Genomic DNA, 17,641 nt, shown 5'->3' with positions numbered 1-17,641 from the left:
CTGCGAAGAATTCCCCTCTGAGAAGTGAAAGCCGGCTGCACGTGGGCCACTGTGACAACGGAGATGCGACAGGCAGGAGCTGCGGCGCTGTAGTGAGGGACCAAGATGGCCGCCGAGATCAGGAGAGAGATCTCGGCGGCTGCGAGAAGCTCCAGGACCGGGGGGCGGCGCCGCTGTGACGCGCAGGAGTGGGCGGAGCCTAACGGCGGCGACCAGCGGCTAGGCCGAAGCCGGGGGCTAAATTTGCGGCCTCGGCCCGGCGCGCGGCCGCAAGAGCCGAAAAAAACGGGGACACCGCCCCCCAATGAGCGGTATCAGCCTGCCGATGTGCCAGAAGTTTGTGGAGCCCTCCGAACCGCCGGCGACCCCCCCCAATCCCCCCACAGGACACTTACCCTGATCTGGAGGTGAGAGGGTGCCTTGGAATAGGGACGGTGCAGGGGTTGGGAAGCCTCTATCCACCGGCCCCCGATGGGGGGTGGAGAGGAACCGTCCACCACCTGAGTCACGCAGAGCATTGGTGATGCAGTGTGGTCTGCACGGATGCCACGGGGATAGGACCACTGTACAGCCGAGGGTAGAACCTGGTGGACAGGGCAGATGTCCGGCAATAAAAAGGCCTGGCTGCAGAGGAGGATACTGGAGGTAAAACACCAGTGCTCGTCTGTATAAAAAAGGGGGAGATCGGGGCCCTTTTAGGGGAGAAACCGTCGCCCAAAAAAGGTCAGCTCAGGCAGTGGCTCCCACGTCGCAGGAGAGGATACGGTGAGGTGAAACTCCCGTGCTCGCCTGTTGTTGGTTCGGGGGAGATCGGACCTTAGAAGAATCCGTTGCCCCCTTCGTCCGGAATAGATTGAAAATGAAAAAAAAAAAAAAAAAGAAAATCCATGAGGATTAAAAATCAGTGTGCCTCCTACGGACACTAAGCTTAAACTGGAAGCCAGCATGAGGGTGTATACTGCAGGGGAGGAGCTAACCTTTTTTTGTCTCAGCTTAGTGTCAGCATCCTAGAGACAGCAGCATAACCCATGGTCCTGTGTCCCCCAATGAGGCGAAGGAGAAAAAAAAAATTAACTGAGCTACACTCACTCTCCCCAGGTCCAGTGCTGCACTTAGTATTGTCTGTGAAAAACGGAGATTTCTCTGATCCCGGTCATTAAAAGCTCTGATAATAGCCACCGTCCAGCAGGTGATCACACAGGCACATCTTATGCGCCCCCCACTGTGATCATCATGGGCGTAGAATGATGGGTTGTAGAAAGGGGACCCCCATAGTGCTCCCCTCCTGGGACACGTTTATCTCACAATTATGTGTAATACTGATAAATAATGCTTGGATTCAATGAAATGTATACAGGGAACAGCACTAGAAAAGGCTAAACTGTACGGGAACAACTTACTATCTCCGACTCCTCAGTACCCGGGTTTGTCTTTCCACATGTGTTTCCCATATGTCGCATTCAAGCAAAACTGTCCATAGACATGGCCATGAATAACTACCTCAGGACTAGATGCTCAACTAAGACTAGAAAAGAAATAAAGCCTTTCTCTAATACAAATAAGGGACAACGTCAGATAGCGGAAACACATACCTTTACTGTAGTCCGCAAAATATATGGTCAGAGGCTCCAGACAGCCGGTGTTCGGTCGGAAGGTTTCCCAGGCTATTTCAGTCAGGAAAATCACCGTTACGTTATTACCGGTCTGAAATATGAAAGGGAAAAACATCATAAAATATATGCAAAAGCAGCAGAAACAAAGTCATGAATGCTCTGTTCACATATGTGGAGCCTGCAGGTAACCCTAATATATCAGTAAGTTCCTCTGATGTACGACCCCGAGGGAAGGCTGCAACGTCGCCTGCTGTGCAGTCATACAGCAGACCAGTCGCAGGTGGGCTTCTAGTCTTAAAAAAAAAAAAAATAATAATATATTATATATATATTATATATATATATATATATATATATATATATATATATATATATATATATATACATATACACACACACACACATATTTTCGTGTTTTTTTTTTATGGAACACAATAGTCTACTATTACTATGCCATTCCTTACTACAAGGAATAGTATACAATGTATGCCATCCCATGTATACTGGAAGGACTATTGGCAGGGGCCAAGGCGCTGCGCGCCTATGTATAGATTTAGCGTATGCATTGGTAAGGCATAGCACCAAACGCAGATGTGAACAGGTCCCAATCCAGATTGATATTCTATGTATGCTTAAACAATGCAAAAGGTTCTGTTCACTTACCAGTTCCTGAAGCCTCAGGAATCCTGGTACAAGGTTTGCATCCATTTCTCGCAGTATATCTGCCTTATCAAGAACCTGTTATTAGAAAGTTTATCCATCTTAGAAATGCAGTAAATGTGCTCATCAATGTTAGGAAATCCAAAAAAGTGAAGAGTGAAAACAAGCACTAAGGATAATATTGACTATCAGGACACACACATTACAGGTGCGGTTGGCACAAGACTACAGTAACAGACACCATTAGGACATTTTGGGATGTTCGGTCAGTTGGACTCGCATGCACTCTGCATACTCGGCGTATACCTTTATCTAAGTGTAAAAGTGTGATGCAAATATGGCCTAATCCAGCATGGAAATATTTCTCTGGATCAATGTACACCAGATATGTAACGTGCATTGATAAACGTAAAGACTTTTCTGTATTAAATGAAGCAGTTCCAACAGTGGTTTGGTAAGTCCAAGACATATAAAGTGCTGGGCAGCTTTTTAATAATATGCAGCACGTGACACCGATTTCTTTTTAGTATTGCAATAGAATAAACTTGGATATTCAGCTAATACTCACAATGTAAACCGTCTCATTTTCTAGTCCTTGGCTTGTAATCGCTCTCTTATAGAATCGGACAAATTCATTAAATGTATCACATTTCTTGTAGGAAGAAAACTCATTTTCAGGCCCAGGGCAGTGTTTGTAAAGCTGGTTCAGGATTTGCTCAAAGAGAAGTCTGGCTGTAAAACACTCCACACAATTCACAAAGGCAGAAGGAAGCTGCAACGCAAACAAAAACAACATACAGTACATGCGCGACCTACAGCCTTTATAGGTAATGCATATCTATCGGCAGATTTTGGGCTTGTGTATAGCCCCCCATATACATTAGACTATTGTCGTTCGAACCCACTGATATCGACAAGTTGGGCCGACAGTCAATTTTTGGGGGTCTCCCTGACAGATGATGTCAGTGGAGAGAAGGATCCACCATGTTCCATTTCATAATGCAGATTCTCTTGTTCTCTAAGAGAAAAGGAGCCTGGTGGCCACCAAGATGGCTGTCAGATAGCCACAGTGTAAGGGGCTTACACTAATAATTTCCATGGTCGTACACTTTTGTTCCTTGCCTTGTTCCCTTGTATATTCTTTACATATTATGCGCAACAGAGGCCTATAAGTCATTGGGAACGCGGTCATTATTAGCACAATGCTTATGTACGTCAGTGGTGGACATGGGGAGGAATATTGGTATACAGGTCCTTCTCAAAAAATTAGCATATAGTGTTAAATTTCATTATTTACCATAATGTAATGATTACAATTAAACTTTCATATATTATAGATTCATTATCCACCAACTGAAATTTGTCAGGTCTTTTATTGTTTTAATACTGATGATTTTGGCATACAACTCCTGATAACCCAAAAAACCTGTCTCAATAAATTAGCATATTTCACCCATCCAATCAAATAAAAGTGTTTTTTAATAACAAACAAAAAAACCATCAAATAATAATGTTCAGTTATGCACTCAATACTTGGTCGGGAATCCTTTGGCAGAAATGACTGCTTCAATGCGGCGTGGCATGGAGGCAATCAGCCTGTGACACTGCTGAGATGTTATGGAGGCCCAGGATGCTTCAATAGCGGCCTTAAGCTCATCCAGAGTGTTGGGTCTTGCGTCTCTCAACTTTCTCTTCACAATATCCCACAGATTCTCTATGGGGTTCAGGTCAGGAGAGTTGGCAGGCCAATTGAGCACAGTAATACCATGGTCAGTAAACCATTTACCAGTGGTTTTGGCACTGTGAGCAGGTGCCAGGTCGTGCTGAAAAATGAAATCTTCATCTCCATAAAGCATTTCAGCCGATGGAAGCATGAAGTGCTCCAAAATCTCCTGATAGCTAGCTGCATTGACCCTGCCCTTGATGAAACACAGTGGACCAACACCAGCAGCTGACATGGCACCCCACACCATCACTGACTGTGGGTACTTGACACTGGACTTCAGGCATTTTGGCATTTCCTTCTCCCCAGTCTTCCTCCAGACTCTGGCACCTTGATTTCCGAATGACATGCAAAATTTGCTTTCATCAGAAAAAAGTTCTTGGGACCACTTAGCAACAGTCCAGTGCTGCTTCTCTGTAGCCCAGGTCAGGCGCCTCTGCCGCTGTTTATGGTTCAAAAGTGGCTTTACCTGGGGAATGCGGCACCTGTAGCCCATTTCCTGCACACGCCTGTGCACGGTGGCTCTGGATGTTTCCACACCAGACTCAGTCCACTGCTTCCTCAGGTTCCCCAAGGTCTGGAATCGGTCCTTCTCCACAATCTTCCTCAGGGTCCGGTCTCCTCTTCTCGTTGTACAGCGTTTTCTGCCACATTGTTTCCTTCCAACAGACTTACCATTGAGGTGCCTTGATACAGCACTCTGGGAACAGCCCATTTGTTGAGAAATTTCTTTCTGGGTCTTACCCTCTTGCTTGAGGGTGTCAATGATGGCCTTCTTGACATCTGTCAGGTCGCTAGTCTTACCCATGATGGGGGTTTTGAGTAATGAACCAGGCAGGGAGTTTATAAAAGCCTCAGGTATCTTTTGCATGTGTTTAGAGTTAATTAGTTGATTCAGAAGATTAGGGTAATAGGTCGTTTAGAGAACCTTTTCTTGATATGCTAATTTATTGAGACAGGTTTTTTGGGTTATCAGGAGTTGTATGCCAAAATCATCAGTATTAAAACAATAAAAGACCTGACAAATTTCAGTTGGTGGATAATGAATCTATAATATATGAAAGTTTAATTGTAATCATTACATTATGGTAAATAATGAAATTTAACACTATATGCTAATTTTTTGAGAAGGACCTGTATAGTGGCACATGGCACTCATTGTTTCCTATATTAAAGGACTTCTACTCTTTATAACTGGATGCCTCTGTATAGAAAACGATAGTAGACTAGGCTATTCTTTATAGGAAAAAAAAAAAAGTTATACTGATGTATACACTGGTAATGCACCATAATCACCAATAATGAAACTTCTGAGTGTAAACCTTACGTGATAAGTAACACAATGGAGCACATCCATTAATATACACATAATCTTTGTATTCTAAGTAACCCTAACTAATGAAGAACCACAGAATATGTACCCTTGTAGCTCCTGGGTTTTGTGAAGTTCTGCAGCAGCTGCAGCCTGTAATCTAAGACCCCCCTACCCTCTTCTCCCTATAAATGGTGGGAAACACTGGCAGACCCCCCGCCGGCAGTCACATGTATTCCTGTGGCCACAGAATCCGTTGTGGATGTTGCCTGGCGTATGCACTGAGTATATATGTATGATCATACGCTGCCCAACAGCTCCTATACACACAAGAAGGATACTGTGAGGTATTACTTAATAGGGAAAACCTAGGCTCCCTCAAGCTTAACCCTTAACTAACGACACTCAAATAGTGCGCAGAGTTACCTCTAGTGTGCTCAGCACTGTCTGCAGGATGTACGTCTTTCCAGTGCCGGTGTGCCCATAAATAAAAATGGAAGGAAAGCTTAAATGTGAACGCTGAAGAAAAAGCAAAAAACATAAATCAATTAAATATCACTGTTAGAGGCTGTAACGGAAGATGTGGTGAAAGATATTATATTTCAGGCAATCGAAGGTTAAAGGGGTTATCCCACAATCTACTATTCTTTTTTCAGACTTCCTGTAGATGAATAACCACCCTCCAGAAATTGGTCAGATCCTCTTTGGCGACATTCTTACTGCTATTTCTGGTTCCAGCTCCTCCATAACGGCATCCTTCTAATCAGTGCTGTGTATGTGACCACTGCAAACTACATTTCCCACCAGCACCTGCTGGTTCTGCCTTACCGGATGCACATGGGCAAATCATCAGGATCCTCTGCTGGCAGCTCTCTTTGCAATTGCCGATCAATGACGTCCCGGATGTGGTTGATAGGAGACAAGCCTGGAGACGCTGCAGGCCATGGTAGCACATTTAGGCCACCCACACTTGTCACCAAACCAAGAGCAACATGCAGCCTGATGTTGTCGTGTTGAAATACGACTCCTGGGAAACATTGGAGAAATGGTGGTACCACTGGTTCCATGACTTATCCACTCAGTACTGCACATGAAATTAGACATCAAACAACAAGCCGAAGGGGTCAAATTGTGTACACAAACCATCAGAGGAGGTTTGACTACTAGTCAGGCATCAGCTACGTGTTCCTCTGATCTCACACCACCGCTCTCAAAGGCAATCATGGTGCAGAGCAAGATGGCAATATAGGATGGAGTGGAGGTCCGTCCTCTTCAGCGACAAGTTCCGCTTGTGTCTTGGACGCAATGATTCATTCCAGGTACACGAACAGCTCAGTGTTACATTGATTTGGTCGTGGAACCAGTAGTATGGCCATTTCTCCAAGGTGTCTCAGGGGTAGTTTTTCAACATGACAATGCCACGTTGCTCAAGTTACGGTGAGCAGCGTGCTTGAGCTAAGTGTGCTACCATGGCTTGACTCCCACATCTGGGAAGTTACTGGTCGGTAATTGCAAAGGATCTGCCAGCAGAGCATCTTGATGATTTGGCCAAGTGCATTCAGTGTAGCAGAACCTTCCTCAGACAACCAATAATAACCTGAGTGATAAACGCCAAGGCTGTAAGTGCAGGGATTTGTGTGCATGGCGCTCACACTCAATACATCGAGATGTTTTGAAAACATTGTTTCCCTTTTTTCATCATTTGCATATCATTAACATGTCTATTAGTGATGGGCGAATATACTCATTACTCGAGATTTCTCGAGCACGCTCGTGTGATCTCCGAGTATTTGTTAGTGCTCGGAGATTTAGTTTTCCTCGCCGCAGCTGAATGATTTACATCTGTTAGTCAGCTTGATTACATGTGGGGATTCCCTAGCAACCAGGCTACCACCACATGTACTTATGCTGACTAACAGATGTAAATCATTCAGCTGCGGCGATGAAAACTATATCGCCGAGCACTAAACAATACTCGGAGGACCCCCGAGCGTGCTCGGGAAATCTCGAGTAACGAGTATATTTGCTCATCACTAATGTCTATCCATCCTGTGATTTCCATAATGCCACAATTTTTCATTCATGGTGCTGTAATTTCAATGTTGAGGAGTGTATTATAGCTAAAAGTATAAATAAAGAACTAGTACTACCTCCCCGAAGATTGCAAGCAGCATAGATAGCTGTGATTCTCGGCACGGAGCCAGCTCCTCCAGGCTGTGAAGCTTCCCTTCTGGATACGGAGAAAGGACTACTTCACTCATGTTTCACCTCAACATAATAACTGAAAATGAACATAATACAGTTCTGACATTAAAGAAACAGAGGCAGGACTCAACAAGCTCGTCATAGGGTGTATAGGGCCTAGAACAATGAAAGTGGTACCTGTCTTGTAGGAATCTGACGTGCCAGTACTGAGAGATCAAGTGAAGGCGCTACCTACAAATAGGCCTGGAAGTGTATTGGGGGCGTGAGGATATACTCCAAGTGCATCTCTATCCCCCCAATACACTTTTGGGCTAATCTGACCCACCTTGATATTTAGCTCCTGAGCACAACAGGCTTACAAAAAGAAAGAATACCCTTCGGAAGGGGTCATCAATATTAAAGGGGTTATCTGGGACTATCTGCCTATCGGCTTGGGGCGATCTCTGCCAACACAGAACACTCCTGCCAGTGAGTAAGGCGGCTGCTGCTGACATCATGTTGACAAAGCAATGGCTTCTCTTCTGCTCTGTTGACTGTGCTTGACTGCCGACGTCAAGCTAATTGACCGCCAGCTTCCAGCTGCCAAACTGCGGGGAGCCAGCTGTCAATCAACAGGACATCAACAGGCATGTCCTTTTGACATAGCAGCCCGGAATAGGAAGAGCTTCTCCGTTGACGTGGAGCAGCTGAATCGCTGGCAAGAGCAGTCAATGATCGCTGAGTGCAGACGTCATGTAGAACAAGCAGGCAGTTAGCTACTACCTTTCTGTTAGGTTTAGGCCCATAGTAAAAACAATAAAATAGTCCTAGATAAACCTTTACAATCAGGTGGCGTCCGACAACACACACCTGCATCAATTCACGGTTATTATCTGTGTCGGACGGTTTTAAAGAGAACCTGTCACCCCGAAAATCGCAGGTGAGGTAAGCCCACCGGCATCAGGGGCTTATCTGCAGCATTCTGTAATGCTGTAGATAAGCCCCCGATGTTACCTGATAGAGGAGAAAAAGACGCTAGATTATACTCACCCAGGGGCGGTCCCGCTGCTGGTCCGGTCGGATGGGCGTCTCTGGTCCGCTGCGGCGCCTCCTATCATCATTACAAGACGTCCTCTTCTGATCTTCAGCCACAGCTCCGACGCAGGGTACTTTGCTCTGCCCTGTTGAGGGCAGACAAAGTACTGCAGTGCGCAGGCGCCAGGCCTCTGACCTGGCCCTCTGAGGGCAGAGCAAAGTACGCCTGCGCCGGAGCCGTGGCTGAAGATCAGAAGAGGACGTCTTGGAATGAAGATGGGAGGCGCCGCAGCGGACCAGAGACGCCCATCTGACCGGACCAGCAGCGGGACCGCCCCTGGGTGAGTATAATCTAACCTCTTTTTCTCCTCTATCAGGTAACATCGGGGGCTTATCTACAGCATTACTGAATGCTGCAGATAAGCCCCTGATGCCGGTGGGCTTACCTCACCCGCGATTTTTGGGGTGACAGGTTCCCTTTAACAACTGAACGGCATAGCTCTGTTCAATATGTAGCAGCCCCTGCTGGGAACTGCAGAGAAGCCCCTACTGATGAAAAGATAAGTGGTCAGTATCATATGACCAGACAACCCCATTAAACAGCCCAAGAGGGAGATGCTCAGTCCAGCAGACAGATAAATCAACATGGCAGAAAATCTTGTGACAGCTACACAACAAAGGCCTCATTCAGATCTCACTGATTTTTCTTCCACTAAAATAAGGGACCGATTTCCACCAGTGTTTTTACTCAGTGTCACTTTTAACCAGCAATTATTTTCTAGTATGCAAAAAAAATAAATAATAATAAACTGCCAAGCTTCTATGGCCCATAGTAATGTTATAACTGGACTGAGAACGCATGGCAATGTGGGCAGCGATTTTCACGGACCCTTGTAGGAGGGATTCTGATTTGTGACACACGGTCATGTGAAAATTACGAGTATAAAGTAATTGGTCAGAGGTTTACTCAGAAAGTGGGAGGATTGTTTTATCTGTAGAAAATCCGTTGTTGCTTTTTTACAGCAGCGGCTATTAATCATTCCCAAGACCTCTTAAAGTTTCATACCTTACAGGTCTGCAGTGTATTATTATTATTTTATATATCTGTATCTGTATAATATGAATGCTGGCCTGTGGCTTCAGATTTATTTGTATATCCATAGACTTGAATGGGCGAGTCTCGTTCGATTTATAGAAGAAACTAATGCGGCTGACATTTTTTTCACATGCAGATTCAGTCATGGAAAAAGAAATACGGTATTCATCAGCTCTGACCCACAGAATAACATCAGTCCGACTGCTGTCCATCGTTTTCACAGATGGAACTCGGACCAAAAATATGGTGGTGTGAGCGAGCCCCAAGGGTGACACCAGAGGAAAGGCGTCATCATGGTACAGACTATGCACCCTTCTCCGACTGGTGGAGACTAGGGTTGAGCGAAACGGATCGGTCATTTTCATAAGTTGCCGACTTTTGGCAAAGTCGGGTTTCATGAAACCTCACCCGATCCCTGTGTGGGGTCGGCCATGCGGTACACGACCTTCGCGCCAAAGTCGCGTTTCATATGACACGTTCAGCGCCATTTCTCAGCCAATGAAGGAGGACGCAGACTGTGGGCAGCGTGATGACATAGGTCCTGGTCCCCACCATCTTAGAGAAGGGCATTGCAGTGATTGGCTTGCTGTCTGCGGCGTCACAGGGGCTATAAAGGGGCGTTCCCGCCGACCGCCATGTTACTGCTGCTGATCTGAGCTTAGGGAGAGGTTGCTGCCGCTTCGTCAGAAGCAGGGATAGCGTTAGGCAGGGTCCATTAACCACCAAACCGCTTGTGCTGTAGCGATTTCCACTGTCCAACACCACCTTTTCCTTGCAGGGACAGTGGAGGATAGATTTCAGTGCATCAGCTCTGTAGCTTATTAGGCTGCCTTAGAAGGCTCCCTGATAGCTGCATTGCTGTTTGTACGCCGCTGTGCAAACCAACTGCTTTTTTCAAAGCACAAATCCTGTTGTTCCTTCCTTTCTGCACAGCTATCTTGTTTGTTTGTCCACACTTTTTATTTACCGTAATTCGTGCAGCAGTCCACTCCTTGTTATTGCTGCCTGCCATACTTTTCAGAGATTACTGTAGGGAGATAGTAGTTGTAGTGCAGAGATATATTATATTATATTATATTATATTATATTATATTATATATATATATATATATATATATATATATATATATATATATATATATATATATATATATATATATATATATATATATATACATATATATATACATACATATATCTTCAAGCCACTTTCTGCCCCTGAAACTGTGTAGTGTGAAACAGTGGGCCTGTATTTTTCTGCACTGTCCCACACCTAAAAAGGGAGATTTATATTGCTAATCAGTGCATCTGTGCCAGTCCAGTCTGTTGTATCTGTCAGTCATTTTGTGCCACAGAAACAATGCTGTAAAACAGTGGGCCAGATTTATTCACTAGTCTTCCATATAAAAACAAAAAGGGGAGATTAATATTGGCAAATCTGTGCATCTGTGCCAGTCCAGTCTGTGGTATCGGTCTGTCATTTTGTGCCACACGAGGTGTCCCATTATGGAACAGCTAGTGGCAAGCGTCAGCAGGCTGTATTGGCAATGAAGTGTTTAGGCGACAACAGACACACCGCGGAAGTTCTGTCCGAGTTCTTGCAGCAAGAAACGCAGTCATGGCTGGGCAGTGTACATCTTGAGGCAGGCAAGGTAGTCAGTGATAACGGAAGGAATTTTATGGCTGCCATAGCCCTTTCACAACTGAAACACATTCCTTGCCTGGCTCACACCTTAAACCTGGTGGTGCAGCGTTTCCTGAAAAGTTATCCGGGGTTACCCGACCTGCTCCTCAAAGTGCGCAGACTTTGCTCGCACATCCGCCGTTCGCCCGTACACTCCAGCCGTATGCAGAACCATCAGCGATCTTTGAACCTTCCCCAGCATCGCCTAATCATCGACGTTGCAACAAGGTGGAACTTCACACTGCACATGCTTCAGAGACTGTGCGAACAGAGGCGGGCTGTAATGTATTTGTGGGAGGATACAAATACACGGGCAGGCAGTTGGATGGCAGACATGGAGTTGTCTGGTGTGTAGTGGTCGAAGCTACAAGACCTCTGTCAAGTCCTTCAGTGTTTTGAGGAATGCACACGGCTGGTTAGTGCAGACAACGCCATAATAAGCATGAGCATCCCCCTAGTGCGTCTGCTGATGCAAAGTTTGACGCACATAAAGGAGCTGGCGTCTGCAGCCGAGGACGAGGGAAGCCATGATGAAAGTCAGCCATTGTCTGGCCAGGGAAGTCTACTGGACGAGGTGGCGGGCGAAGAGGAGGAGGATGATGATGATGGGGATGAGTATTTTTTGGATGAGGAAGCTTCTCAGGGGGCAATAGAAACTGGTGGCGTTGCAAGGCCAGGTTCAGGGTTTTTGAGGGAGGCAAGTGAAGTTGATTTGCCCGAAAGTGCTCCTCAACCCAGCACAAGCAGTGAATTGACAACTGGAACATTGGCCCACATGGCGGATTATGCCTTGCGTATCCTAAAAATGGACCCCCGCATTATAAAAATGATGACCGATGACGATTACTGGTTGGCCTGCCTCCTGGATCCACACTATAAGGGGAAACTGCAAAACATCATGCCACATGAGAACCTTGAAGAAATATTGGCAACCAAACAAGCAACTCTTGTTGACCGTTTGCTTCAGGCATTCCCAGCACACAGCGCCGGTGATCGTTATCACACGAGCTGCAGGGGTCAGCAGGCCAGAGGTGTTAGAGGTGCACAAATCAGAAGTGGCGTTGGACAGAGGGGTTTTCTGACCAGGTTGTGGAGTGATTTCGCAATGACCGCAGACAGGACAGGCACTGCAGCATCAATTCAAAGTGACAGGAGACATTTGTCCAGTATGGTTACTAACTATTTTTCCTCCCCTATCGATGTTCTCCCTCACCCGTCATTCCCATTTGATTAATGGGCATCCAAAATAGACACCTGGTCTGAATTGTCCGAATATGCATTGCAGGAGCTCGCTTGCCCAGCAGCTAGTGTGATATCAGAAAGAGTATTCAGTGCTGCTGGTTCAATACAGACCGAAAAAAGGACTCGTCTGGCTACCCAAAATGTTGATGATCTAACCTTCATTAAAATGAACCACTCATGGATTTCTAATTATTTTGCCCCACCTTTCCCGGCTGACACCTAGCTTTCCTTTAAAAAGGTCTTGCTTTTGGACTGGTCTTACTGAGTGTTCCAATGTCTCCATTTGCAGCTGCTGTATGTCCAGCATATAACATGTTTACACCTCCCTAAATGGGCTGACTCCCCCTATGGGGCCGTGGTCTCGCCACTTGGGGGAAGCACCTGTGAGAGTGTCTTTTTTTTCTGAAGAGGTGGGTGTGCCCACTTTTGGTCAACGGCACTGGCACCGGGTCCCTCATAGTACAATGAAGTGTCTCTGGTGGTGGTGGCGCGCACTGTTATGAAAGATAATTCAGAACCACAATGGACATAGAGGTCAACGCACATACAGTGACCTGACAATAACCCAAAAAACAAGAACGAGCTCTGAAACGTGGGAACTCTGTTGACCGCAATCCCTGATCCTAACCAACAACACTAGAGGCAGCCGTGGATTGCGCCTAACGCTGCCTATGCAACTCGGCACGGCCTGAGAAACTAGCTAGCCTGAAGATAGAAAATAAGCCTACCTTGCCTCAGAGAGATACCCCAAAGGAAAAGGCAGCCCCCACATATAATGACTGTGAGTAAAGATGAAAAGACAAACGTAGAGATGAAATAGATTTAGCAAAGTGAGGCCCAACTTTCTGAACAGAGTGAGGATAGGAAAGGTAACTTTGCGGTCAACACAAAACCCTTCAAAAACCACGCAAAGGGGGCAAAAAGACCCTCCGTACCGAACTAACGGCACGGAGGTACACCCTCTGCGTCCCAGAGCTTCCAGCAAGCAGAAACAACAAATTGACAAGCTGGACAGAAAAAAACAGCAAACAAATAGCAAAGAGGAACTTAGCTATGCAGAGCAGCAAGCCACAGGAACGATCCAGGAGGAAAACGGGTCCAACACTAGAACATTGACTGAAGGCCAGGATCAAAGCACTAGGTGGAGTTAAATAGGGAAGCACCTAACGACCTCACCACATCACCTGAGGAAGGAAACTCAGAAGCCGCAGTACCACTTTCCTCCACCAACGGAAGCTCACAGAGAGAACCAGCCGAAGTACCACTTGTGACCACAGGAGGGAGCTCTGCCACAGAATTCACAACAGTACCCCCCCCTTGAGGAGGGGTCACCGAACCCTCACCAGAGCTCCCAGGACGACCAGGATGAGCCATATGAAAGGCACGAACAAGATCGGGAGCATGGACATCAGAGGCAAAGACCCAGGAATTATCTTCCTGAGCATAACCCTTCCACTTAACCAGATACTGGAGTTTCCGTCTTGAAACACGAGAATACAAAATCTTCTCCACAATATACTCCAACTCCCCCTCCACCAAAACCGGGGCAGGAGGATCAACAGATGGAACCATAGGTGCCACGTATCTCCGCAACAATGACCTATGGAATACGTTATGGATGGAAAATGAATCTGGAAGGGTCAGACGAAAAGAACCTCAGAAATCCTATACGGACCAATAAAACGAGGTTTAAACTTAGGAGAGGAAACCTTCATAGGAATATGACGAGAAGATAACCAAACCAAGTACCCAACCCGAAGTCGGGGACCCACACAGCGTCTGCGATTAGCGAAACGTTGAGCCTTCTCCTGGGACAAAGTCAAATTGTCCACTACATGAGTCCAAATCTGCTGCAACCTGTCCACCACAGTATCCACACCAGGACAGTCCGAAGACTCAACCTGCCCTGAAGAGAAACGAGGATGGAACCCAGAGTTGCAGAAAAACGGTGAAACTAAGGTAGCCGAGCTGGCCCGATTATTAAGGGCGAACTCAGCCAAAGGCAAAAAGGACACCCAGTCATCCTGATCAGCAGAAACAAAGCATCTCAGATATGTTTCCAAGGTCTGATTGGTTCGTTCGGTCTGGCCATTAGTCTGAGGATGGAAAGCCGAGGAAAAAGACAAGTCAATGCCCATCCTACCACAAAAGGCTCGCCAAAACCTCGAAACAAACTGGGAACCTCTGTCAGAAACGATATTCTCTGGAATGCCATGTAAACGAACCACATGCTGGAAAAACAATGGCACCAAATCAGAGGAGGAAGGCAATTTAGACAAGGGTACCAAATGGACCATCTTAGAGTAGCGATCACAGACCACCCAAATGACTGACATCTTTTGAGAGACGGGAAGATCTGAAATAAAATCCATTGAGATGTGTCCAAGGCCTCTTCGGGACCGGCAAGGGCAAAAGCAACCCACTGGCACGAGAACAGCAGGGCTTAGCCCGAGCACAAATCCCACAGGACTGCACAAAAGTACGTACATCCCGTGACAGAGATGGCCACCAGAAGGATCTAGCCACTAACTCTCTGGTACCAAAGATTCCAGGATGACCAGCCAACACCGAACAATGAACCTCAGAGATAACTTTATTCGTCCACCTATCAGGGACAAACAGTTTCTCCGCTGGGCAACGATCAGGTTTATTAGCCTGAAATTTTTGCAGCACCCGCCGCAAATCAGGGGAGATGGCAGACACAATTACTCCCTCTTTGAGGATACCCGCCGGCTCAGATACACCCGGAGAGTCGGGCACAAAACTCCTAGACAGAGCATCCGCCTTCACATTTTTAGAGCCCGGAAGGTATGAAATCACAAAGTCAAAAAGGGCAAAAAACAACGACCAACGAGCTTGTCTAGGGTTCAACCGCTTGGCGGACTCGAGATAAGTCAAGTTCTTATGATCAGTCAAGACCACCACGCGATGCTTAGATCCTTCAAGCCAATGACGCCATTCCTCGAATGCCCACTTCATGGCCAGCAACTCTCGATTACCCACATCATAATTACGCTCAGCAGGCGAAAACTTCCTGGAAAAGAAGGCGCATGGTTTCATCACCGAGCAATCAGAACTTCTCTGCGACACAACAGCCCCTGCTCCAATCTCAGAAGCATCAACCTCGACCTGGAACGGAAGCGAAACATCTGGTTGACACAACACAGGGGCAGAAGAAAAACGACGCTTCAACTCTTGAAAAGCTTCCACCGCAGCAGAAGACCAATTGACCAAATCAGCACCCTTCTTGGTCAAATCGGTCAATGGTTTAGCAATACTAGAAAAATTGCAGATGAAGCGACGATAAAAATTAGCAAAGCCCAGGAACTTTTGCTGACTTTTCAGAAATGTCGGCTGAGTCCAATTATGGATGGCTTGGACCTTAACAGGATCCATCTCGATAGTAGAAGGGGAAAAGATGAACCCCAAAAATGAAACCTTCTGAACACCAAAGAGACACTTTGATCCCTTCACAAACAAAGAATTAGCACGCAGGACCTGAAACACCGTTCGGACCTGCTTCACATGAGACTCCCAATCATCCGAGAAGATCAAAATGTCATTTAAGTACACAATCAGGAATTTATCCAGGTACTCTCGGAAGATGTCATGCATAAAGGACTGAAACACTGATGGAGCATTGGCTAGTCCGAATGGCATTACTAGATACTCAAAATGGCCCTCGGGCGTATTAAATGCAGTTTTCCACTCATCGCCTCGCTTAATACGCACAAGATTATACGCACCACGAAGATCTATCTTAGTGAACCAGCTAGCCCCCTTAATGCGAGCAAACAAATCAGATAACAATGGCAAGGGGTACTGAAATTTAACCGTGATCTTATTTAAAAGGCGGTAATCTATACAAGGTCTCAGTGAACCATCCTTCTTGGCTACAAAAAAGAACCCTGCTCCCAATGGCGACGATGACGGGCGAATATGCCCCTTCTCCAAAGACTCCTTCACATAACTCCGCACAGCGGCGTGCTCTGGCACAGATAAATTAAACAGTCGACTTTTAGGGAATTTACTACCAGGAATCAAATCGATAGCACAATCACAATCCCTATGCGGAGGTAGGGCATCGGACTTGGGCTCATCAAATACATCCCGGTAATCAGACAAGAACTCAGGAACCTCAGAAGGGGTGGATGACGAAATCGTCAGAAATGGGACATCACCATGTACCCCCTGACAACCCCAGCTGGACACAGACATGGATTTCCAATCTAAAACTGGATTATGGACTTGTAGCCATGGCAACCCCAACACGACCACATCATGCAGATTATGCAACACCAGAAAGCGAATGACCTCCTGATGTGTAGGAGCCATGCACATGGTCAGCTGGGTCCAGTACTGAGGCTTATTCTTGGCCAAAGGCGTAGCATCATTTCCTCTCAATGGAATAGGACACTGCAAGGGCTCCAAGAAAAACCCACAACGCCTAGCATACTCCAAGTCCATTAAATTCAGGGCAGCGCCTGAATCCACAAATGCCATGACAGAATACGATGACAAAGAGCAGATCAAGGTAACAGACAGAAGAAATTTTGACTGTACCATACCAATGGTGGCAGACCTAGCGAACCGCTTAGTGCGCTTAGGACAATCAGAGATAGCATGAGTGGAATCACCACAGTAGAAACACAGCCCATTCAGACGTCTGTGTTCTTGCCGTTCAACTCTGGTCAAAGTCCTATCGCACTGCATAGGCTCAGGTTTAAGCTCAGGTAATACCGCCAAATGGTGCACAGATTTACGCTCGCGCAAGCGTCGACCGATCTGAATGGCCAAAGACATAGACTCATTCAGACCAGCAGGCATAGGAAATCCCACCATAACATCCTTAAGGGCTTCAGAGAGACCTTTTCTGAAAATAGCTGCGAGCGCACCTTCATTCCACTGAGTGAGTACAGACCACTTTCTAAATTTCTGACAATATACCTCTATTTCATCCTGACCCTGACACAGAGCCAGCAAATTCTTCTCTGCCTGATCCACAGAATTAGGCTCATCGTACAGCAATCCGAGCGCCAGGAAAAATGCATCGATATTACTTAATGCAGGATCCCCTGGCGCAAGGGAAAAT

The 17,641-nt window shown here is 46.2% G+C and overlaps 1 protein-coding gene across 3 annotated transcripts in view; it reads right to left on the bottom strand.

Annotated features, from left to right (window-relative positions):
* Window positions 1-17,641, bottom strand: part of ORC5 (origin recognition complex subunit 5) — a 64,555-nt gene that overhangs the window by 34,860 nt on the left and 12,054 nt on the right. For all 3 annotated transcript variants that reach the window (XM_069731448.1, XM_069731447.1, XM_069731449.1), the window contains exons 2-6: window positions 7,459-7,589; window positions 5,735-5,827; window positions 2,842-3,045; window positions 2,277-2,351; window positions 1,593-1,704 (exon numbers count right to left, since the gene is read on the bottom strand). In XM_069731448.1, coding sequence (XP_069587549.1) covers window positions 1,593-1,704; window positions 2,277-2,351; window positions 2,842-3,045; window positions 5,735-5,827; window positions 7,459-7,569 — 595 coding nt within the window. In that variant the 5' untranslated portion in view covers window positions 7,570-7,589. The remainder of the gene's footprint in view (window positions 1-1,592; window positions 1,705-2,276; window positions 2,352-2,841; window positions 3,046-5,734; window positions 5,828-7,458; window positions 7,590-17,641) is intronic.

This window comes from Ranitomeya imitator, chromosome 6, assembly GCF_032444005.1.
Source record: "Ranitomeya imitator isolate aRanImi1 chromosome 6, aRanImi1.pri, whole genome shotgun sequence".
Taxonomy (NCBI): domain Eukaryota; kingdom Metazoa; phylum Chordata; class Amphibia; order Anura; family Dendrobatidae; genus Ranitomeya; species Ranitomeya imitator.
Note: the sequence above shows the minus strand (reverse complement) of the source record. Positions and strands in the feature narration are given on the sequence as shown.